The 26,278-nt window shown below is 34.4% G+C and overlaps 2 protein-coding genes across 2 annotated transcripts; both read right to left on the bottom strand.

Moving 5' to 3' along the window:
• Window positions 1-1,191: 1,191 nt before the first annotated feature.
• LOC146139453 (uncharacterized) lies at window positions 1,192-19,493 on the bottom strand. The gene is made up of 15 exons (XM_083391648.1): window positions 19,357-19,493; window positions 16,060-16,127; window positions 15,337-15,382; window positions 14,698-15,013; window positions 13,884-13,991; window positions 13,026-13,106; window positions 11,898-11,993; window positions 10,834-10,996; window positions 10,026-10,135; window positions 8,925-9,065; window positions 8,425-8,506; window positions 5,997-6,190; window positions 5,415-5,555; window positions 4,159-4,279; window positions 1,192-3,172 (listed from the first exon to the last, which is right to left on the bottom strand). Exons 1-15 carry the CDS (start codon window positions 19,467-19,469, stop codon window positions 3,069-3,071), a joined length of 1,884 nt encoding a protein of 627 aa, XP_083247774.1. The 5' UTR covers window positions 19,470-19,493; the 3' UTR covers window positions 1,192-3,068.
• Window positions 19,494-22,097: 2,604 nt separating this feature from the next.
• LOC146139452 (serine/threonine-protein phosphatase 2A regulatory subunit B'' subunit gamma-like) lies at window positions 22,098-26,044 on the bottom strand. Its single transcript, XM_083391762.1, has 7 exons — window positions 25,917-26,044; window positions 25,210-25,401; window positions 23,975-24,688; window positions 23,848-23,896; window positions 23,163-23,336; window positions 22,689-22,793; window positions 22,098-22,316 (listed from the first exon to the last, which is right to left on the bottom strand). The coding sequence occupies exons 2-7, from the start codon at window positions 25,389-25,391 to the stop codon at window positions 22,194-22,196; spliced, it is 1,347 nt and encodes a 448-aa protein (XP_083247888.1). The 5' UTR covers window positions 25,392-25,401; window positions 25,917-26,044; the 3' UTR covers window positions 22,098-22,193.
• Window positions 26,045-26,278: the final 234 nt, after the last annotated feature.

Raw genomic sequence — 26,278 nt, 5'->3', positions numbered from 1 at the left:
AAGATATATGTCCCACAAAAACTCGACACTTTTTTATACTATTAGGCCTACTGGCTACAAGTAGGCCTCCAGTTGAAAAATATTAACCAGTCCGTAATTACACTTCGTGAGCTTACCTTTCGGCATGCAAATTAAAGATCCTTTTTTATATTAGGTTATATCTTAAAAAAGTTCATGTTTAAATATATTCTTTAAAGCCACAGGCGAGGTTTTCTTTTGTTTTTAATCCGAAGTTTTCAGTGAGTTCAAGGCCAGGTTGTCTTGTTCATCTAAGGCAGTGTTTTATTTTTTTACTTCGTAGACCACTTTCACTTCGAAACAATCAAGAACCTCATTCAGTTTTGAAATAGAACTAAATAACAAATCACGGATTAACAATTACGTTAACATTTAGATCAGGACACATACAAAGTACTTACCGAACAAAAGCTGCATAACGATAACTATCCACGAATCTTAATTGGTAGAATTTGATCCAGCTATAATTTAATCGATCAGTTAATGTATTTAAAATAAATTGTGCGGAGTTGAAAATTTCTCAGAAGTCCATTATTCGCAAGCATTACATTGGTCGTTAAAAGAACTAACCTGGCTTTATAGATTAGAACTCACGGTATCGAATAGAGCAGAGTTGTTTAAACCGAGGTTCACTGAGGGTTTATTTAATCAAAGAACTTTAAGAAAACAAGCAGGGCTATATTATTAAATAAACCTATTTTCTATCGCTCATTAAGTTCAGGTCCAGGGGTGGCAAGAACGCCTATAGCTTTTGGTTTTTGTAAGATCGGTTTAAGGAAAGGCGCAATGAGATATTTTGCTGTAGGCTACACGAGAGCTATTACCTTTTTTTACGGGTCATTTTACCACTTTTTAGTTACACGGGAACTTTTAGGTACTAGAGATGGCTTGAAAACCAGCGCTGCACAGTGACACGTCGCATTGTTAAGTCTTTGGAGACAGTCATTTCAATTGTTCAGTGATTTTCGTAAAAAAGTGCACTAATGAGACAAATAATCCAACACTGCTTTTTCAAATAAAGTTCATTATGAAACGTTACTGTCAATTTCTCTACGTTATTTACTATGTTATGTTGCTGGAATAGTAGGCCTACTGTGTCTATTGAAGGAAAAAAAACTAAATGGCTCATAGTACAGCAGGGAAGTACGACACCTTGCGGTTCCCGATCCACGATTTATTTGAACTTAATTCGTCGGGAAGAAGCGACAGACAGACAGACACGGCGGCCATTGGACGACAAGAAAACGGCGGGAAAAGTCCGTGGTTGTTTTGTTTTCGCTTGTTTTTTCGATAGAAGGAAAAGTTGCGATAAGAAAATGGCGAAAGGCTCGAGAAGAAACGAACAACTTCGCTTTTTTGACGGTAAAGCGCTGAACACACAAAACAAGGATATCTATAGCAAAGAAAACGCGTATCGTTTTTCACGTAAGAGTTCGAAACATATTTTTAAGTGATGCCTGGGCGGCTGATTAATGTGCTAAGTCGCTTTAGGGCTATTTGTCGATGTTTGCGTAACCTGAACAAAAATGGAATTGCCTGTGATTGCAGAAAAACGGCAAAGCGCATATTAGAGATTCCGAAACCGTTTTAACTATAATACAGGGCTAGTTTTATTCGGACAGAGTTTTTGTCCACGCCACGAGGCAGCCTAGTAACTGTTTAGTAACAAATTCGGCTTGTTTAAATACAGGATCTATTTTCAAATAAACTTAAGAACCGGTAGTTTACTACTTGGCAAATTTGCAGCGTTTTTTTTCGTGGGTCAATTACAGGCATTTTAAGCCGGAAGTGTTGTGAATAGGTAGGACCAGCACACGGGTATTTGCGAATATCCTTTATAAAAGGCTTTCCGGATGTACGTTTTTCAGCACAGCGGTTCGCTTGGTGTGCTGGGTTCGCGGCCAAGGCTTTCCCTTTTCTAAACTGCCTAAAAATAGACAAGTGGGCAAATCAGTTGGGGGTTCCTACGCGAATAGCGTGACCGTCCGAGTACAAAAAAATATAAGAAAAAAGAGAAAGGGCGTGGTTTCGCTGAAGGCCAAAACGCGGCAAAAGATCCACCTTCGTTTGTACAAATGTTCGAGCAAGCTACTTGTTTCCGCCGCTTAAAAACACGACTTGCGAGCGCCATGTAGCGGCACGAGAAACCTGGTTTTCCAAAAACGAGTTCGACATTGGCTCGTTTTTTTCTAGAAGTCAATTCCGAACAATTGTGAATGCCATATTTTTAGCAATTTTCTTGGTAAATTGTTAGACGGTTTTGCTAAGGGAGGCAAAATGACCAAAAATCAACAATAAAACTCTACTTATATTGACTTGGTTTGTCAACTTATTTCACCTTTTTTCAAATTATCATTATTAAAATAGTATTAATGGGATACGATATGTACAAAGATAACAAGCTTTCCAAGCGCACGAATATATCCAAAGAGACGACTGGATTATATTTAAGGCTTTCTTTAGTATTGATCGCGTGACGTAATTTAACAACAAATATATCATTTTGCTAGCAAATTCCTAATCCTTTTCGAATGCCTTAGAGAACAAGATGTTAAAACATGTCCGTAAAATTTTTACTGATATCCACAGCGGCGATATGATTTTGGAAATTAGCTGCATAAGCATTGCCTATAATACATTACAGGAAGAAATAAATAGATATGTGCGATTATTATTCGTTTTGTTATTAATAAGGTTGCTCCAGCTTCCATCGGCCGCAACATTACAAACCGACAACAACAAGAGAAACTCGGGCGCATTTTTGCCGGCTCCGAATCCGAGGGTCGCCAGTTCAACTCCTCGCCCGGGTGCTGTGAAAACACACACACAAACACGTAACGTCACCACGAGATAGATTTCTCGAAAAATGCGCGCAGTTTCAAAGTGACATAAGAAAGACAAGAGAGAGGTGGTCACAGTGCCGCGGTTAGGGCACCAACCTCGACCTGAGGTCACAAATCAGTGTGTGACGTCACAGGCGAACGCGCGACGCCTCCGCGCATCTGCGCTCGCTGTGGACAGGCTGGTGTTAATGTTGCTGCTGTCTGGGGCTACTTCCACTGAGGCTTGCTGGATTTGGCGCCACTTCCTGACGGCGAACCACGTGACGGCATCATGTCCAATAGGAACTGTCGGTCGACCTTCTTCGACGAACCTGCGCGGGCGGGAAATACGTGAGAACCGATTGGTGGGAAAATGGCGACGAGGGCGTGTGCTGGTTTGTTTTGACTGCCAATGGAGTCAGACTTGGACAATAGATAATTCTAGTTTCCTCATTCAATGGATTGGAGCAAAATGTGGTCTATTCTAATTTGCGAATGGCTTGTTTGCTCTAATTCTAGTTCTAATCTACTTCGGATTTCATCACAAATGCTTATTTGTTCAACGGCATTTTCAGTCTCTCAGCCAAAACAAAGAATTTGAAATAAAGCTCTTTGGTCGTAACGACTTGTTGGTGATTTGTACATTCTAAAAAGCACAAGCTATGTTACTCAAATGCTCTTAGTTTTAATTCTGTAATATAAAATTAAAAAGCTAAAATAAATCTAGTTGTCCAAGTCTACATGGAGTGAAATGTTAAGGCCGAGCATCCAAAAAACGATCAACGAGAAAAAAATGTATGCTTTGTAGCACTTTAAAGCAGGTTGAAGTTGGATTTTATTAACCAGCCATTGCTGTTTACCACCGCGCAATGGCCAAGTGTAACTTAAATCTGTCAACAAAAGGTTTTAGAACTGTGAACTAGGACTATTTTTGTGTCAACTAAAAACAAAAATATATACTGTTTATAATTGGAAAAGGGATAGTCCCAAACACTACAAAGCGTGCATTTAAAAATATATTCGGTTCCTATGATGGAACTAATTATCAACAGAAATACGCTTTAAATGTATAAATTAAAACCCAGATCAAATTTTGTCGTGTTAAAAATTTATTTAAAACTAGGGTTTCTCTTCAGACCAGAAATAAAATCTAAACTAAAAAATAAAATTCAAATTCATTTAAAGAGTGAGGAGGTTTAACATGGTGTTAAAAACAAAAAAATAATCTGCCCTAAGCAAATTAAAAAAAAACGCGCTCCGAATCGATCTGGCGAATCTAAAGCAAACAAACGAGCCGTGTCTATGACGTCATACTCACTTCCGCCGCCCGATCCGTAGCCGAACTGAACGGGCGCCATCGCGTTGCGGATTTGCTGGGCGGTCGGCCGGAAATTGGCGGCGAAGTTGCGCTGCTGCTGCTGGATCTGCTGCTGGGCGCGCTGCAAACGGTCACACGAGATGGTTAAAGATGCCTGGGCGGCGCCATTTTGTGGCAAGAGTGTTTGGCGTGGACTTGCATTTAGTGCAATTTTGGTCAAGTAGTACTTTAATTCAGTTGGTAATTGTAGTTTCAGTGTTGCGGCTTTATCAACAGTCAACGGTTGTCTTACTAAGCCGACATGAAAACATTTGTCGGAATTTGCTGGTAAATTATGAACACAACAACGTATGAAGGCACAGTAATTGACTTTCAGGTTCAGAAATAGGAAGAGCCTAGCAATGAAAAGTACACACCCATATATGTGTTCACCAACTGTGATTTAGAAACAGCCTTTATAACAACCATCGCAGACTAAACGAACCTGACGATCAATAATGCAAGCCAGAAAAAATGCAGTGAGGTTCGAACCCACGATTGTAGAGCCTAGCAATCTTTTTTTCATGCCTTTTTAAGCCAAACTAACTTCAATCACTTGCCAATAAAAAAATGTTAATACTTGATCACTTCATAAAACTATAAATAAATAAAACACCGGTCATTGATTTTTTGTATACATAGCTAAGGTTTATTGTGTATAAAGTGGAATATACTTTAATGTAAAGTGGTTTACATTAAAAGACGCAAGGATGCCTGTTGTGGTTGGTCCAGTGTGTTGCTGGACACTGCAACATGGTGGCAGTATAACTATCTGCTATACACTTCGTCAAACTAAGTTTCAAATGAAAGATTACTAGCTATTGCCACAAATTAATATTCAATGAAACCTAATGTCAAACAGTGTTGTACACAAGTAATTTTGAAATGACTAAAGTCCCAGTCAAGCCACTCGTAAAATAACCAAGTCAAAGTCTTTAATAAAGAACAAGTCAAGTCCCAGTCAAAAAGTCATACTTAAGCAAGTCAACTTTCATTTTGCCCCAAATCTTGACGTAAGTCGTTACAACACTGATGTCAACTAATAAAAAGAATCTCAACCCCCAGAATCAACCCATGCACGAATAAAGAGCAAGTACCAATACGTTATCAATGAACGATGTTTTGAGCAGACAATTCCAAATCTAGCCGAATCAGGCTGATTTGGCCAAAAACTGTGGAAACTAAAATTAAATTTGCTTTAGTCGTTATCTAGCCACCTGCAGAAACTGCTGGTGGTGTCGGATCTGCGTTTCTTGAAGCTTCTTGAGTTGCTCTTGCTGCTTTTGGAGTTGCGAGGCGGCCGCTGCCACAGCTGCCTCCAAGGACTCGTTACTACTGATTAACTTGTCGGAGGACTTCTGGCATGTAAGAAGCAACATTTTAAAAAGATAGCAAACACAAAATTTATCAATTTGGAGTTACGAAAAAATCGTTCACGTATTTTACACAAATTTAGAGCTCTGTTCATTTGCTGTTGGTAACATTATGCATGTACATTGGACAACATAACCTTTTTCTATGCGATTAACGAATCTGTCCTCTAAACCTATCTTTGGATAAATATAATAATATTTATAAAATTGTATTTATTTTCTAAAATGTTGCGCTGGACAGTTTACCGTAAATTTTGCAAAAGACAACTCTGTTAGTCAAATAAAAACTGTTTTCCCACACAAGAAAAGTAATTTGTAATCACAGTTTTAACATTTTCCAATTTTTAAGGACACAAAGTTTGTATGTAACTTAAGTTCCCCTTAAAACTTCCACAAAGGGGTAATAATTTAATGCTTGCTGCAAACCTGCTGGCTCTGCTGCTGTTGAATTTTCTGTTCAATCTCCTGTTCCTGTTGAAGAGCCTTTACGAAGGCAGTCTTCAGTCGGTTTGTGTGTTCCGCTTTAAGTGCCTTCTTCTGGTTATTCATCACGCACTGAAGGCACATTACCTGGTCGCCTTGCTTGTTCACCTTCCACAGTGGACTAAAGTCCTTTTCGCCTACGCAAAAAGCTCTGTGCTGATTTTCAGGTTGCTTCAAGGGTTGTGGCTGATTGGGTAGGGCAGTGGTTCCCAACGCATGGGTCGCGACCCAAAGTTGGGTAGCTTGATTATTTTTTGGGGGTCACTTGTTTTTCAGGCATATTGTATCACAAAACTGGAAATCATAATTCCAAAATAAGAAAACTAAACAGCGAAACCGGCTGGAAGTTAAAGCTGACATGCGGGAGCGTGACTCTATATGCTCAAGCAAAATAACGCCTCGATTTCATTAGCTCACTGAGAGCGAGCACAGCTATCTCATTAGTAAATGAATAAACATATTATTTTCGGAAAAAGTATATGCTTTTGTAGTGCAGTTTGTTTGCAACACTATCTTGTATTTGCTTGGGTTTTTTTTCAAAATGGGTCGCCTTAAAAACGCGTTGGGAACCACTGGGGTAGGGGGTGTTAAAAATGTATTCAAGACACAATCTATACAATTGTAACACAAATAAAAACCAAGATCGAAGTTTGACAAACACTGTTACGAAACTTTGATCATATTTAGGGCAAAAGGTTGACATTGTAATATCGGATCCTGAGTTTAAATCCAACCCTGTCAGTTATGACGGGTAATTGGAACTGTATAATTTCTTTGTTTTACCGCGAAAAGTTGTGCCTAATTGTACACACGCGAGCGGCAAGTTCGGACACAAGCCTATAGCTGTGACGACAACTTTATAGTACTTGCTTTATATGTAGACACTTGACATATTATGCAACGTTTTTTCACGACCAATTACTTAGCGATAACGGTCGACTAATTATTATTGGTATTAACTGCTATTAGGCGATGGATTACATGTAATGCCAGGTGCAGAGTTTGTCCCTTTAAAATGTATTTAAATTTCCTTTAAATACATTTATCTTTATATTTCCTTTAAATATATTTATAGCTTAAGCTGCAAAAGTAACATTCTATTGTAAAACGTGGTGGCCAAATTAAGCTACGGGGTGATTCAAGGTCAACTTTGTATTCTTTGCAGCACCAAAGTAGAGATTTGGAATTCCAGGGTACTCAAGAATATTAGGTTTTGAATCTAGAATATCGAATCCTACAATATTTTTTAATATGTAATGTTTTGTTTGTGGGGTGGGTTCTCCCGAATGTTTACCATTTTTAAATAACAGCTATTCGAAGCAGTTGTGTAAAATGTAGTGCAAAACTAAACATATATTTTGTGTGTTCTTTTTCACTACAAAGTCTGTTAAGCAGTCAAATACCGTGCTGAAAAGAATACAAAGGTACTACTGCCAGTAATGCAGGTTTTGGACTTTTAGAGGGAATGTTAATAGAGGGAAATATTTTGCAACTTAAACGCGGCAAAAACGGTTGCGAACACTGCACCTGACATTACACGTTGGTCGCTCGCCCAATAACGCATGATTGACATTTAATTATTAGGCCAAGCTTATCGCGAGACGCGAAGTAATCACCCTAAAAAAACGCTGACGCCGCACTGCATAGCTGCATTTAAAGTATGTAAGTACTGTAAAAGCGCCGGACAGCGACAGGCCTTGCCACTCGCGTATGTACATTACAATTAGGAGCAAACATCCGCCGTAAAACGCAGAAACTATATCGATTCCTATTACCCAAAATAAACAACAGGATTCAAATCTTAGGATTGGATATTCTATGTTAAACATCCCTATATATAAATTTACTACATAACAGATCGTGTATGTAGTAAAGTAGCACTAAAACACAACAATGTTTCACAAAAGGAATGAATTCCTTAAGAGTTCATTGTCTTGCATTGCACTACATGGGCAACAAATTCGGTTTTGGCAACAACCTGGTATTTGCATCATGTTTGTGATTTGTTTTCATGTAGTTATGCATCACAGTTTAGGCAACTGTTCAAACTGGCAGTTGTTTAGAATGTTAACTATTTAGAAGATTATTTTTTTATTACAATATACAAATGTTAGTAAATGTTTTGAATTGATTGCTGTCACTATATGGTATATTATAATTAAAATTACAAATTCCCTGGGATTTAACTAATTTTTTCAACTAAATATTTATACACTTGTAATGCTTTTAACTTTTAAACGTCATGCGCACACCAATTTTTAACTGTTGGGCAATGGGTAAAGCCGTCTTAGAGTAGCAAATATTCCACCACAGCACATTTTGAACAAAGGGTAAACTTGGATTGATGACAAACAGAGAAAATTCAACTTACACTGAACACACACAAATGGCGGCAAAACATTTTCATCCTCTTTGTAATTCTTATTCTGTAGGTTCTGGATTTTAGACACAACCTTGAAAAAAACAAGGAAAGTTAACTATAGATAATAGTGTGCTTTGTTGTTGCATAAGAGATACACCATATATTTTATACAAAATAGTATGCCAATGTGCTAATTAAGCTAAGTCACAGTTAACGTCTGTGTACTGCTCAATATGTCAATTTTTAATTTTTGTTAAATATAACAGTAGATGGAGACAAAGTAACATTCACTAGGATTTCTTTTAAATTAAATGGAAGTTGTTTAAAAAAAAACATTTTTTTACAACTTTGAAGCAAAATATTTTTAATAAAACAGCAAGTTCTCAATTTACATTAAAATGTACAGATATAATAATGTATAAGCTTACAGCATGTATACTGATTGCCATGAGTTGCATTATTGGGCACAAAATAAACTTAAAACATTAAATAAAAGCAAGGAAATTTACTTCTTCCAATCCCATGAGGCAAATGAACTCGTTACTTGCAGCGCTTGGGAGGAAGCTGATCTCTGGCGGAGGAGGTTTTGGAGGAGGGATCTCAAGGAGCGTCTTCTCGAGCTGCTTCCGAAGAGCTAGTTTGGCTGAAGCCTTAATGGTTGGGAGGTAATAAGATGGTAAATATGGATAAACTGCATACTGTGTACATTTCATTTACTACATTTTTGCATGTCCATCTCTAAGGTGAACTGAGCAAAAGAAAAGACAAAAATTATAATGCGAAAAAAATTAAAGGATAGAAATTGCAAAAGCACTAACGCATAATAATGATTTTATAGTGTTTTTGTTTCCCAGTTCACACAGATAATATTTTAAGTAACCCATCAATCAGTAACAGCTGAAATATATAAAACAGTGCAAAACATTCATAACAAAATCAGATTCAAAACTTAAAAATCAACCAATCATTTCTTTTTTTCGGGGCAAATCTGAGTAGTTGTTTTACTATAGTTGTTTTTTATTTGATAATAGCTCATTGGTAAAGGTTAGTTTGTAAAGAGATGTTTCTCAAAAGCCAAACTTTGCTAAATCAAATTTTACTGCAGGCGAGTCTCAAATAAGATGCTTTTATTTTAAGATGATTATTAATCAATTTGGACCTAACACTTAGTAATCAATAGGATATTTTTCTAAAATTACCCTAAAATCTACCACATATAAAGTGATCACACAGGAGAGCGAACTAGCAGCTAAAATTGCCCGGGCAGTTTAACGAGTTGATTTCAACAAGACAATAAAATCCCTCAGGAATGTGCAACACATACACCGCTTTTAAATGACAACTGTTCCATAAATTAAGATATCAGCATGCGTCCTATATATGTAATAAGAACACCGGCACAACTTTTGTTGTTAAGTTACAAGTAAATTATTACAAAGCCGTACGGCCGACAATATTTTTATTAAATGTGCCAAGGCCCGATGACATATTCAGGTAATCTTTGTCAGGACAATGAACTTGAAACTTAAGCGAAAAAAATATATAGCGGCCCAACAATAAAGTAAACCACACTGGAACACAACTTAAAAAACAAGGTGAAAAATATTAACCTGTTGCTGCTTAAATGTTGGCGCAGGCCGCTGCTGTTGCTGTAGGAGCTTCTGTTGTTGTTGAAGGAGTTGCTGCATTTTTGCCGAAATGTCACCCTGACTACTTCCGCCTGTGCAACATAAACAGGAGTTGTTTTTTTAGCAAGCTGCAGTTTATAAATAAAACAACAAATCCCTAGCCGTTTGGATAACAAATAGGAAAGGGCCTTTCACTGATAAGGATGATATTTATAACTACAACCTTGCCAATTAAATGTCAACCACGTTCTTAACTTGCATAATAAAAAAAAGTCTCATAAATGTATGGTTATTATTTCTAAAACAATGAAGCCCGGTTTAGTTATATACTGGAATGGAATATTTTGAATAGGAACTTAGCACCAGTGTTGACCAATGTTTTGTTTCCCATTTATTTTTACTTCTAACTCTGAAGCGCCACAAACTTTTACCTCATTTGCTTTAAGTATGTTAATTAGGGCTTATTTTGCACATATATCCTGTATAAATAAAATCGTTTTATATATACACTTATGACAGTTTGGACAAAAGTAGCAGTTGTAGATAATGACAGTTCACAAAAATCAAGACAGATTTCCAGTATTGATTTAAAATTTTTAGATTTTCTGTGCTGTTTTATCTTATACATAACATGTTACTTGTAAGAGTGCCATACACCACTGCTGACACATGCATCACAGGTGAGCTACCCCTGCTTTACACCACTTAGTAAAAATTATTTCCTTTGATTTTAATGATGTAAGGTTAAAAAATACCCGTTATAATTTCAATCTTTAAGTTCTTTACTTACCAAGTAACATCTGAGCGGCGCCTTGCATATTCATGGCGGGCTGGTTGCGTAGGAGGGCAGCGGCAGCATCGCGAGTGCCACCGGCGGCTGCCACGAGTTGTGGCATCTGTAGCATGGCGGCCATGGCGTTGCGATTGGCTTGTGCCTGAGCTGACGACGAGCCCTTTAAAATCAATTTAAGCATTGAGGTTGTTGTTTGCAGACACGAAAATCAATATTAAAATAAATTGCTTAAGGATAGGTTATGTTAATAGGGAATCGTCCTATAGCTGATTTTTATCTTTCTACGCTATCAAAAATAGGCCAAATCATTAAAAATGGTATTTTAAATAAGGTGAGTAAAATAATTAAACTAAGCTTTACTAAGGAACTTAACTTGGATACAACCCGTGCAAAGCACATTTACTATTAACAATGCACAATGATTAATTTGTACCCCTTGTATCCATAACAGGAAGTTTAAAAATATAGAGCTTTACAATTGCTATTCACAGTACAACATCCAGATGGGCTTTCATTGGTGCACACAGTAAATCAACAAACACATTCTGACTTGCTTTGTACACAATTGGGGCAGATATGATAGATCAGCGTAGAACAAATGTTCCCATGGGTGTTTTCAGATATTGTGTGTTGAAGAGTAGTGTAATGGAGATAGAGATAAAGTTTTTTTTTTGTGAAGGCTGAAAAGTTAACTTGTTATTAGTTTTATCGCATAAATCATTTGTTTAACGAGTACACTTGAAAGTACCAGACATTACTCAATACTCAGAACGTGTTGTATTGTTTGTTACATTAGCACCCCTGCATTTGGTTTCAATATAAATCTATAGAAAACTATTTTAGTGATTGTAAACGTACATCAATGTTAAGAAAGATGTACATATGAAGTACTTCATTGTAAACCTACACCAATGTTATGAAAATTGCACGTATGATGGACTTTATTATTTTGCAAGCCAATTTTCAATGTTTTTTAAATTGAAAAATTGTCATTGATTAAGACACCGCAATATTAATCTTTTATGGTTTACTGATTTCTACGAACTACACATATTGCTAACCTTTGAAAAGTTGGAGGACTGCTGTGATGTCTTGGACATTAACCTGTTGGTTTGGTTCAGTTGTCCATTTTGATGGGCTGAGCCTTGCTTTGTCATCTGTTTAAAATAAAAATGTGCATATATATATATTAATTTTATTTGCAAAAAAAGAAATAGGCTTCTACCTAACAGTCATAAAGCAATTTTTTCTTTCTAGTACAACCTAAGGCCAAAACACTGTTGACAAAATTGCCTTTTTTTTGTTAATAGTGCCACTTATTTCCAGTTTTTGAAAAGACAAATACAGCTATCAATAATGATTAATCAATAATAGTCTGTTCTGCATGTCTTAATAACACACAAATAGAATGTTGTAGTGAATTGGGCCAATAATTGCCTGGGGCAATTACTCAAAGGCATTCTTTAACCACCACAGGTAATTACCTTCCACACTGGAAAAATTCTACAGTGTAATTTTTAGATAGAACAGAATGTTGGGAAACTTGTACCTACAATCCTACACACATGGCCATTCTTATTTTGGTAAAGAGCCTTATATAGGCGTGGTATACAGTGTACTGTACACTGTATACAAAAAACAAGTTTTCATTTGATTTGTTCAAGAAAAAAGACAATATAATATTTATCTAAACTAACATATCAGTTTGGTTCCATTGCTTAGCATTAGAAGCATGCCAAGTTATTATGCAAAATAAAACGCAATTAAATAGGTAATAAATATTAATCAATATTTAAATGTACTGAATGTTAAATATTTGATTATTCCCAATTTCAAGGTAATCAATATCTCGAATATATAAAAAAATTATATCTGAATTGCTGAAAACTGTTAAGTCTAAAATAAAATCAGAATGTTTTTTGGTAAGTTAAAACTAGTCTATAATGTTTCCCACATTTACCCTAGTGGAAGTAACTTGATTTTAGATACAAATAAAACTAACTTGAAGTAAAAAAAAGTATTTTTAATATAAAACACTCAAAATACAAAGTCTTGAAAGTCTAGTTCATTAAGCCTAAAAATGCATAATGAGTTGATTGCGAGAAAGTTAACAGAACAGAACAGGAAGTGTAATAACCAATCAATACAGAAGTTAAAGTTCTAAGGCTAAGCCCTTGGGCAAAAAATACCTGGTGCAAAGTTCTTTGTTGTGAAGAAGTAAGCTGGTTGATAGATTGGTTGGTTGATTGGCTGGGTGGGTTAGGCTGGTTCTGTACAATTTCAACATTTAATAAGGACATTCCTATCTAATTGTGCACCAACTGGTGGTTTTTCACCAGTTTGGTCAAAAACGCTAAGTTGCCCAAACATGAACCTGACCCAACCATTGGTAGACTTACTAATTGTAGAAGTCTTCCCCTATAGTTCATAATTCAATTTAATTATTCTTATGGAAATGTTTGTTTTTCCCCATGAGGCTGTTTGAGTTCAGTTTTAGAAACCACCAAAAATAGAACAAGCCACAGAGCATGTTCGGCAACTTGCATTTTACCCAGGGAAGTTAAAAACAATACAAAGCTGTTTAACTTGCGTACATTTATTTGGCAGCAAATATAAAGACGTCTCAGAATTTCTTACAATTGACTTGAAAAGCCAAGGTTATGTCCACTTAAGGGCAAGGTTATTAAACAAAATAATGACATATTTTTGTGAAAAATTTTAAAAATGGCTAAGTGGTAGTAATATCAAGGACATAATTTGTACAAGTAGACAACATTTTGAAGGTTTTTAATGACTTTTATTCATTTTTCACAACAATGTTACTTAAACTGGTGTTGTAAACAATAAACAGTTATATTCAAAAAATTTAAAAAGTTACAAACTTTTTATTGACTTTGGTATTTCACTTAAATCTAAGTACAAAATGTTTTGCGAAAATTTATTTACATGTTGTAATGTTACACAATTAAAACCATTGTTAACTAACTAATTAGAAATGTGTGTTTAACAACAATATGTTTGTGAACTAATAGCTGAATTATATTTACCCGCTGATTCTGGTTCTGCCTTAGCTTCTTCAGTAGAATAAGTTTTGCTTCCTCTTTCCTCAATTCATCTTGGATTTTTTTGATTTGCTTCCGTTGGTCCGATCGGGACTGAATGGCAAAAAGGAAACATATGGATATTAGTTATATCTGTTCGTAAAAGCAGATTTAAAAAGCAAATTAGTCAGAAATAGAACCTTTCTATAAAAGCTGCACTACAAAACACTAACTTTAGTTCAAGATAACATGGCAACACAGGTAAATAAATCTTGGAAATGGTCTGCATAATAAACAAAATATTTTTTTCATAGCGACAGCGTAACACTACTGTACATTTCAAACGAAAAAAACATATACAACATACATATGTTCACTAATTTATATTAATTTTTTTATTGGGTAATTTTCTGTATGCAGTTTAATCAAACCCTCAACTGATTTTTTACTTATTCCTAGACATTATTGAATTGCAACAAATTAACGGTGTTATTCCAAATGGAAAGTGTTAAATAAGGGCATTTAAAATACATTATAAAAGTTTGAACGTCAGGCCACATAGTTTAAACCAACGTATGGTTGAATGTGAAGCAAAATTTAAAAAACGCAAAACGCAAATATATTCTTACTTTTTCTCATTATACTGTGAACTGAGAAAATGAGATTTTTTTAAACTGGAATGTCATTGTTTAAGAGGCCCGTTTTTCCTCCTAACAAGAAATAGTTATCTATATCTTTAATACTCACTTTTTTAAAGGATTATGTTTGAATTAAGCGAGCCTCATTTCTTAGGATGCCTGAAAGCCTGAATAATACCAACCTTTTTAACCCTTTCTATTTCTGTATCTTCTGTTTCCATTTCTTGCACGGCGTCATCTTCGTCACTGAGAACTATCACGCCGCTATTAAGCTTTTTCGTGTCACTTAAATCAACAGGTGTGTCTAACTTAGCAGGAGATATCACAGGTTCACCATTCTGCACAGGGGGTGTGGGGGGAAATAGAGCACTTTCTTCAGAGTCCTTAACATTGTTTTCTACTGGTTTGTTTGCAGCAGTCTCTTTTTCCTTGCTTACTTCAAGGCTGGATATCACACATTTTACTTCTTCTGTGGTATCATTGTCTTTGGGTTCGGAACTGTAAAATTAATGCAGCACAATGTAAACAACCAGTAAAAACTGTCCAAACTTTCGACCTAAAATCAAAAGTAAAATTATTCATTGAATGTTAATTACTACTCTTTTGATTAACAATTCTAAGACCATTACAAAGTATCATCCGTTTTAAAAAGTGTACAGTATAATTTAAAAAAATAGCGTAAGGTTTTCTACTTTTGTCATTATTGTCACTATGGACTTTTGGTGTGTTATTTTTTTGAACTAAGTAAAATGTCAATTGACTATTTAACAAATGTATTGTTATGTGCAACAGTATGGTTAATAAGTCATTGCATTTGATACCTTTTCAAAGTAGTTACTTCCTCTTTGTCAATGTGACCATTTATCTCTGAAAAATAATTGAAACAAGTAAAAAAAGCAAATATTCTTAGTTCAGAACATTGTCTGTTTAGATATACTGTGTATTGTGTTATGTAAGTTGTAATTAATGACACAAACCAGTTAACTAAGATATAATAATGAACAGAACTGGCAAAGTAACAGGATATCCCAAAGGTCATATTGATAGCCATGCCATGATATTGTTATACATATAACAGGTGAAGTCTTTAGGAGAAAATCACTCTAATAACGATATAAAAAACAGTGTTTAAAACGTAACAAGTTTATCAGGAATCTTGCATCTAAAATCAATCAATATAGGAACAACATATTGAAGTAAAGAGAATCTCAGCGGTACCTTTTTTCTAAAATTATGGTAAAAATCTTTTTTTTTCATTCTGTTTAATATTAACCAAATGTTGACAAACTAAAATTAATTTTAATTACTAAAATGCAAGCTCGTTAATAGTGCTACTAAAAATAGCGCTATGGTATGAGATGTTGAATATTGGGCGTAGTTTTATTACTCAATAAACAAAGAAGTTAGCTATTTTTAATATTATAGGAGTTCATTTCCATACTGTAACACGTGAATCCATGATTAAATTTAGACCTGACAATCTTAACAAATATGCACACTCTAAACCAACTTGGTATAATTTCCATATAATCGCTATCACTGACCTATTAAATCCTGTTCAGAAACGACATCATCATTATCCAGCTTTTGCTTTTTGTCAGGAAGATCTCCACTAAAAGAAAGAACACAAAGAAAAAATTAGAATAAATGCAAAAACGTACATGACAAAAAACTTATACCCTAAAGAATATGCCCTGAGCCAAACAGGCAGTTTTTTTTTTAATTTGCTGTAACAATAAATACATATATTATATAGGAAGTGGATGACTACCTTGGTAGCCAGCAAAGTGGGGAGGAACATCAACAACAAAGCCGTGGTTTCCTTATAACTAGGTTTTATAAGGTGCACATTCAGTCAACAGTTCTGAGTTGCACTAAAAAATGCAACTCAGCAAGAATATGAGAAAAGTAAACAAACTTTCTCCTTAAGGACAACTGTCAACAGTTTGTTATGCTAAAGTAGGGCTAATTTTGAAGTATGGCTAATGCACTAGTAACTAGAACATTAAACTGAATAATACAAAATAGCAAAAAATATTCAACAGATATGTAATTTATATAAACAGTCTAAATTTAAGTTAATTTTTTATCAGTCAATCTTGAAAATTGTAGAACAGTGATTCCCAAACTCTTTTTGTCGACACAGACCTTTTAAAATCCTACCAACACTCGCAGCACCATAATAAATTCAAAATTGGCAAATTTTAAGTTATATTAAAAAAGGTATCATAAATCATGTATGTTCAAAATCTAAAAGCTTTTGGAACACAATGGTTGGAGGTTGTAGTAAGACGTAATAAGAATATCAAAGCCCATACAGAAGTAGGTATCATTTTGAACGCTTCGAATAAAAAAAGCTTTTATTGTGAGCAATGAACTTGTTATTCTATGAACATTTTGTCGAATCGCAGTTCAATGTTTAATAGTGCAACACAGCTTTTGCAATAATGTTACTCTTATTACATTACATCGACTTGGTTAGTGCTAACGCAGAAAACCCCCTTTCCACGAGTAGGGTGTTAGAAATGGCACAAGAACCTGGAGCTTTACAACCTACAAGTGGAAATTAGGATTCAGGCCAAAAATGAAATGAGTGAATTAGAGTGGTTTCTGCTTTTCAAACTGAGATGTGAAGAAAGATTAATACACTTTTTAGCCTCCTGAGATGTTAACTACTGAGGGGCATTTGAATTATCAAATAATGTTATGCAATTTCTTTTGTCCATGTTTTCAGAAAAGTTTTACAGATCAATAAAACACTATCTGCCATTCCATAAAAAACTTATTTGCTTTGCCCGATGGGCGAGAAGAGTGCATCTGATTTTATTTGATTAAACCAGGGGTTCTTAAACTGGGGTCCATGGACCCCTTGGGGGTCCGTGAACTAGTTTTAGGGGGCCCATGAAGGTCTAATTGAAATATCAGTGTTTATTTAAGAAGTAATCAATTTATTAAAGAAATCAATTTAATTAAAACCAAAACGGTTTTACACTAAATGTATTTAGACTACATTTCACTTTCACAATTTCAGACCAAAATCAGCAAATTTATGAAGTCTATTTGCAGTGTGACGTCAGTTTATGATGTCATTTTGGTAATTTTTTTTGCCTACAGTGGTCCACGTGAGATGAAAGAAAATTTTAGGGGGCCGCGGTAAAAAAAGTTTAAGAAACCCTGGATTAAACCAAACCTTCTGACAATTACAATATATATATAATGTTGTTTTGATATTGTATTACTCTATAAAATAAAGTTAAGAAAAATAAAATAAAATATACATGTTATTTTTTTCCAGCAGAAGAATTGTGCATTAACTTACTAACACAGTACTAGGTGTAGTGCATGTTGGTTGTTTGTTAGTTTCTCAATCAATGCTAAAGGTATGTTTCTTAAAATAAACCCAAATATCACTTCATATTAAATAAAATTAGTAAATATTGTGATTGCTTGTAATTATTAGGCTATGTCAGAACATAACTTCAATTGGGTTGAAATTTGTTTGGTTTACCAGTTGGTTTACAGATGGCCACAGGGCAAAGGATTAGGTGCTATGTATAACTGTTATTCTAACACTCAGTTTGCGAAGCTTGTCTAATAGCTTTGCAATTTTGCATGTATATATTATAAATAACTGAATTTTGGGTGTGTTCTATTGAAAAATGTACCTTTGACCCAATGACCCATTATTCTGCCTCAGCTGAATAAATCACCTTAACCAAAAAATGACAAGAAATAATTTTACATCAATATAGAAATGTAATATAGTAGAGATGACCGATACATAGGTTTACCGATAATATCGGCCAATATTTGGTTCTACCGATATATCGGTATCTGTAAATGTAGGGCGATACTTTGGTTGATATTTTAATACGATAATATGATATAATTTTTCCAGGACACCAAACAGCTTACCCATTTTTTGATCAAAAAGATTTAGGTTTCAGCATCGCGCCAAGTTAATATGCTTTTTAATAATTAATAAAGGCATATAAAATAAAACGTTGTTTGGATTTTATTTTAGATTAATTCAAGTTTTGAACATTTCCTAGGTGTATAAAAAAAAACGGTATCAGTATCGGTTGACAAAATTGTAAAAAAACGGGTATCGATATCTGTTGATCTCTAGTTACATCAGACAATTAATCAATGACTAAAAATTAACACATCAGTATTTTTTAAGACCCGAGACCTGAAAAAAGGTGTGTAGGTGGTTGTAACCATTGATAACTAAGGTTTTGACATTGGCCACTTTTGTGGTGTGCCAGCAGCATATTATTCAGAATATGGTAATGCAACTAAGAATGTTGTAACCAACTGATAAATGCATAAACGTTTAAAACAATTGGAGTAACAAGTCAACTTTCATTTTTGAAAAAAATGCACCGGAGATATCTATTTATTAATTATGGTCTAGGATAATTTTGGAAATTCGTTAAAAAAGAGCTGCAAGAAGGTTGGCATGCGAAAAAAATCCCATAGGTTTATGAAGAAATAGTATGTGGCAGAGAGCATTATAAAAATTTCATTTGAACTATAAAAAAACTACGCATATTTAGGTCATAAATAGAACAAGGTCATAAACATTCATAAATATTTTGGTCATAAAAAAAACAGGCAAATTATAATGAAAACGAGTCGGACATCAACAGTTTTACAGCAAAGAAAATAGATAAAATAGGTGTTTTAGGTTATACATTGGACTGCGTAGTCACATAGATTACAATACAAAATACTTTGTCCAATTACAATATACAAAAATAAAACAGTTCACTTTAAGTTATAATTATTATAGCTAATTTAACAATTGTTAAATGTAAAGCATTTGTTATTTCTTATACCTATTTTTCTCATCATTAGATTTTCGCTTTAAAGATGACACATTTTCCTCGTTTGGTTGGGAAACCGACAACGGTTCAGCTTGTTCCACAACTATTGGATCATCATTATCCATTTCAAGAACTATATCAATTGTATAATAACATTCTACAAACGTAAACAAGATAGGATATATTACCTTTTACCGTTGGAAAACTAATTTTGATAACAATATTAATTTCTGTTGGATGGCCAGTAATTATTAATTGGGAGGTATTTGGGTAACAACACATATTAGTTGCTTTTAGGTATAGGTGTCACAGAAAAACTATTTAAAGAAAAAAAAAATTTTTAGTATTACTATTAGTATAAAAAAACACTGAAAAAATTACTGCAAGTTACATAATTTGTGGCTGCCTAAGATTGGCGCCAAAATACAACATTATATTCACCAAAAAGCTATTTTATCTGTAAATTCACTAGGTCTGATATTTTACACCAAATGCAGTGACTGGCATGGTTTTAGGAAAGCACTCCGTGCCAAAGAAATTTGGCTGGACGGCACTAGAATGCAATCGGGAATAATAAAAAATAGTTTGTTACTAATCTAGAGTGGTCAATCTGCTGGACAACCAATAGCTTTTAAAAGGCTTTGTTTACCTGGACCCAGACTACTGCAGGTGATAAACCAATTTAAAAAACAGATTCTTCACTAATAACTCAAGAGTTACTCATATATATATATAATACATAGTATTTATGTAGGTATAAAAATAAAAAAAACTTTTTTCAAAAGTTTAAACTATAAATACAGCATTGTGGAGTTTGAACTTAAAAAGTTTCACTTTGTTTTGCAATAAAACAAATGTAGCATTTATCAAGCATTATTGCTTAATTTGACGTCACTATGCACATGACTTGGGTCCATTAACGAGCGACAAAAAGTTGAACTGAGTGTTTCTGGCGTTTTGCGTTATATTCTACTTTATAAGGCTTATAAAATGGAGGCTTGAATCACTGTGTTATTATATCGTGAGTTCTGAGATTTGTGAATATACTCAAGGAGCAATGTCAACCGGGTGAAGTGAGCTTCTGTTTGTAAAATCTAAAATGTTTCACAGCAACATAATTATGCAATTTTTTATCAAAAACATCTTGCACAAAACATACACAGTGTGGTATGCAAGTAAAATAAAGCAAAACTTAATAGACAAAATATTGCAAAAGTTTAAAATGAAAGCTGCTCAAAATGTTATTTTTAATGTGAAAAGTTCCCCAATTTGTAGAAAATTAGCATAAAATTGGTTCAGTTGTGCAATCCAAGGTTATTCAATAAGCTCACAGTTCAAATCACAATATGGAAGATTTTGAAACTCTGTGAGATAAAAACTTGCACAACTAAATATATTTTAATATTTTTTTGGCATGAAATATAGACTGGAATCACAGGCTGTGTATAAAAACGATTTTTTTATGTTGTTTCAGTGGTGTGAGGTGTTTTTATTGGCCCTGTTATGGTAATACTAAACTAAAAATACCAAAATGTATAATGAGCACTAAAGCTGGTCTAAAATGAAACTAATATTGAAATAAGCAAAAACATATCTGAAGTAATTAACCTAACACAAGAAGGTATAAATATTAATAATGCTGAAATTACTACTTTTTCAAAATGCTAATTAACCAGATTTCTTTTCTACCAAAATGAAAATTAAACCATTTAAAAACTATGTGTTTGGTCATCTGTCATACCTCAGTAACTTTCAAACAAAACGTGAGTTTAAATGAAATAGCATATCATGATTGCCTGCAATAAACGATATATAACAGAAAAGGTAAAAACGAAGTTGTTTGTGTAAGTGTTTACCTGATACTCAGCAAGGTCTAAAAAGAAAAGAAAATCTAAAAACGGCTGGGCCCCAAAACGAACCCCGAAACCCGCGACCCCCACGATTTCTCGAAAATCTGCGCATTGTTCACTGGCGCCTCTGCTGGTCAAAACTTTATAGGTCTCAATATTTTAATTTATTTTCTATTATCAATATTTTTTTACCAAATAAATATTTTACAACATGATTTTAAACCCTAAACTACGGTATTAAAATTGGTAAATTGTCCGATGATGAGCAGGAACTCAACTAAAAATAACAAAGACCTGACATAATGCAAGCTTTATCTGTAAAAATTAAGATCAATAACCCAATTTAAAGAAACACCAAATTTCAAACTTAGTCATTCGATCAATCACCTCTTCAGGTAATGTTATTTGTTAAAAAGCTTGAAGTCAAGTCATTTCACCAAAACGACATTAGCCAAGACATTAATTAAAGTCCTTAAAATACTGCACCGTTGTTCAAACTGCTTGATTAATTCTACGTGGTATTTGTCCTATAAAAGCACAAACATGCTGACTGTACAGCACTAAAATATATGACTGTCGTGCAAACTTCTGGCTTTGTTTGCTTATATTAAGGGTGACATCTCAGTATTCGGTGGTGTCGATGACTAGCAACCTTTATCAAATCTACAGCTCCGACGAACGATTTTTGTCGGTTGTGTATCTGCATTTTCTTTTTTACCAAATTGGGGTTTACCAAACGATGTAGATCTGTTAGCAAACTGGAATATCTCCCACATATCTTTCCGCAGATTTGCGCTAAATGCAGCTAACTTTTGGGCTACGAAAAATTATTTCTGAAATCAAATTATTAATTACAACAAGTAGTTAAAATCTGTTCCACAGCACTACCGCAGATCACATAAAATGAGTTTTAATAAAACCGAAAATCATCAAACAATGAAAACACGCACACGATAAAAGTAGCAGCAACATCTAAAAATGCAGTCATTAAAAAATGGTCTAAACGTCGTCGTCTATCCCAGCATCAACAACAAGAACTTCGCGATTCTCGTAAGTCCAGAATCCGTTCAGGTCAATCAAAATGTTGGTGACTGTTTCGCCTTGGCCACTGTTTATCAGATCCTGGTTTGCAAGAAATAAAAGGTCTTTTAGTACTTAGTAGTAGTAGTTTCTATCAGTAATCATCAAACCTAGGACTAACACATTTTGCGCTATTAAGGTGATTTGATTCTGCGATAGTATGTCGTATAACTGTATAATTTTTAAAACGTTTTCTAAGAAACGATAAGTCCATTTAGCCATGGTATACCTTCATTTAAAAGTTTCTATTTTTTAATGAAAAACAGATTAAATGGCAATATGTGACAATCGTTTTGACTGTGGTAAAATCATTTTTATAAACTGTCAAGAAGCTCTAAAAAAAAAAGTTGTTTTTCTAATGCAAAAAAGGTTTAACCTTAAGGTTAACATAAAAATAGTTAAAGTATTTTTTACCTGAAGAGTAATTTTAAGCGGGTCATCCGGTTTCACCATGTCAAATATTTCATCCTTGACATCAGCAAATGATACTAATTCCTGTCCGTGAAGCTTCATCATTTCCTGAAATATCAAAACGCTCGGGAAAATGATCGAGAAAACATTTACCACAAGCGTTTATATTTTAGGGAAAAATATAAAATCTGTTGCCGAACAGTAATTTTTATGGACTTTTTCCCCCTATTTAAACAATTTAATCGCATACTACATTTGTGGATATCTGTAACTGGGAATTGTTTTTTTTATAACTAAGTAGGAAAAACTGGTGTATAAAAATACATATTTGATCAGGAAATGACAATTTCAAATAGTAAAAAGTACTTACACCTCCACAAACAAGGAATTAAGAAAAAGAAACATTTACTAAATGATCTGAAAAAACTCTGGATAAAAATATATTTATATTTAAATTAACAATTTAGCAGCAAGCACCTGAATTCCTCTGAAGAAGTAATTAAGGGCGAAAACGTTTAGGTAACCTCGGTTCTGAACATCTAGCAGCTTAAACAAATATTGCAAGGCAGCAGGCTCCTTGCGATTCTCAATGGCAAGAACAAAGTCAAGGTAGGTTTTGTAGTCCATCTCTCCGTCGTAGGTAAGACATTCCTGAACGAAAATGCATTGAGAGTTAGATTGATCTCCTAATGAAATGGCTATCTTTCCCACTACCTGAATTCAACGATAAAACTACTTTCTAACATGCATAATTATTTATTTTTCTTATTACTTTCACTGTTCATTTTACTTTTTGACTAAGTTCACTGTTCAGTGTTCATTTACTTCATGACTAAGCATAGGTAGGAGAGTCATAGTGGCTAATACACTACATATATGCCATAGGTATTCAATACAGATAACCATTGTTTTTGTTTATGGGACACAGGAATAACTTTAATAAATGGACCTATGATTCAAATTCTTTTCGGTTTACTTATTTAACTATATATTTTTTTTCCAATAACTCTACATGATGCTGACCACAGTATATTAAACTGTGTAAAATCATCCAATCAGGAAAACAAGAGCAAATGACAAATTGGAAGTTAAGCCATCCGTTTATGGAAATAATGTATAATATTTTTTGTTTTAACTTCTTTACATTAATGAATTTTCTTACCTGAAATACTCGATCCAGAAATATTTCGGTCAAAGTTCCAGTGCCATATCTGAGAAAAAAATGCATCATCAAAAATTAATTTGTCGGCTAAACTTCAAATACAATTTTCTGCAAAAGCACTGTTTACCTGGCCAGCTCTTCCTTGCTGAGCATTCCATTGTGATCCTTATCCAAGTTGAGGTATTGTCCGTAAACCCTCAAGGCAGATGGAGCTGAAAACCAGTTTGCTTCCTGCACTTCTTTTGATAACTCCTCATCACGGAGCTCCAGGAGATCGTCAAGGAAGCCACAGGCAAGAATGTCCAGGATCTTGATTTTTCCTGTTCTTAGCGGATCAAGAAAAAAGAAGAACTTTCGGACACCGGTGCAAACATAAAATGAGTAAAACGAGCGCTCAAGACCGTCAAGCTGTGGAAGGGTCGGAATCAGTTCCAAAATGTAATTTTCTAGATCAGCTTCTCGTAGGTATCCTTGCCCGGCAACATCATACAAACTAAGTCCGATTCTGGTCTGGTGTAGCCAAACTTTGCGCATCACATAGTTAAAAAACTGAAGGATGGACACACGGCCTAGCGGATCCTTCTGGAAGAGTTTGGCGAAAACTTGGGCAGTGAAAAAGTGTTTGCATTTTGGTCCAGATTTCTCCCCCACTTGCAGGTAGTCCTCGTAGTTAATCATTTGTTCCTCACCCATGAGAGGCGGCGTGTGATGCTTGTCGAGGAGGAACCACAAGTTCTGGAGCTCTTCATTGTCCAAGAGTTCTCTGCTTTTCCGCTGAAGGAAAACGGCCCTTGACTCCTCTCGCAGCTTTTGAAGAAGCACTTCGTCTTCATTAGGCAGCCTGGAAAAAATATGAAACAAATAATAATTTAATAAATTAAGTTGGAATCCTTATTAATTTTAATTTAAAATTTTTTTTAATCGAACGTTATGTCAGTTCGCAGTCTATGTGAAACAAATAGTTGCATTTGAAGAAAACAATCGCAGAAATCTAGGGTATGCTGTGCCAAATATGGCGTGTAATTAAGATATTATGAACACAAGGTTTTTAATTCCTACTACAACTTCCCAGACTTCTTAAATTAGGGTTTCAATATTCTAACTTGGGAGTGCAACAAATTGATTTAAAAAAATCTAATTTGTGCACCAGTCCACATGCCTGAGAGTATAACACAGCAATGGCAAACAAACAAGCAGAAAACTTAATTTATTCTATTCACGTTACAAAAACAGAGCAAATTCAATCTTTAGTGAATTAGAAAAAAATCTGTTAAAACTTTTACATAATTGAGTTAGCACGGCTAGTTTTCACTAAATTTATAGCTGGCATAGTTTTATATAATTATTTAGTACTTCTTTCACCTGTAGTAAAACCTTGGGATTTGCTTGTATGAGTTCTTATTTTTAGAGCTTTCCCCCTTTTTTTCGATGTACATTTTACTAAAGAGCTCCAAATCCTTTTCTTCCTTTTCTTTATCAGTGTGAGAAGATGTTTCTGGCGGATTTGAATCCAGCGACTTCTTCAGCCTGCTTTTCCAGTCCATTACATGAGATCTAAAAAACTTTTCTTTCATTTTTGAAAAATACAAAACTTACAACATGAATATGGAATCTTTAAACTTCAACAGATGATTATAAAGCATAAAATTGCAAAGCTACTGGTAAAATTTGCATGGCAGAAATGCATTAATTTATATAAAACTTGCAGGGCAGTTTGGCACTAAATGAAATACGACCAAAAAACATAAACTGTACATTAGACAAAGATTTTCCACAAAATAAGGGACTCCTGCCCCGGTTGAGATTGGAGTGACACTCCATGGGCCAGTCTGAATTTTGTGAGGCTTTTGCGTTGAGATTTCATGTGTGCAACATCAAATTTTTCAGGTGCTATAAAGGTTTTATTAACACCTGGGTTTAAAATACCATCTCAATTCAACCTTTTTTCTTAAATTTTAGGTCGCAATTGATTGATTTGACAGTGCACACAGAATGCAGCAGACTGGTATGTGGGAAACTTTACTTTCCAAGCTGATGAATATGTATAGTAGTATGAAATGAAAAAATACCTTGGTCTAGTTCAGTAAAACGGTGCTTACAACATCACATTGTAGTCTTTATAAAAACGTTGTCAGTAGGTATCTGATAAATATGTTTTATTTTTCCAAATTAACCTAAAAAATAACACAACAATCCTGCATTAAAAAAACAGATGAAAGTAGTTTTTTGTCAGTTAAAAGTATTGGCGAAAAATAGATGCTGAGATACTGGTGAATACTATTCTAAAATTTTTAAAATAACTTAATAAATTTCAAAACTTTGCAGTTATGAACAAAACACGACTGGCTTCTCGCCTGTATGTAACACAAGTCAGAAATTAACCATTTTATTACTTTATTATCAAGTTCAGCAAACTGATCAAAGAAATCGA

This window comes from Ascidiella aspersa, chromosome 6 (genome assembly GCF_963924565.1).
Source record: "Ascidiella aspersa chromosome 6, kaAscAspe10.2, whole genome shotgun sequence".
Taxonomy (NCBI): Eukaryota; Metazoa; Chordata; class Ascidiacea; order Phlebobranchia; family Ascidiidae; genus Ascidiella; species Ascidiella aspersa.
This window is presented reverse-complemented; position numbering and strand designations above follow the sequence as displayed.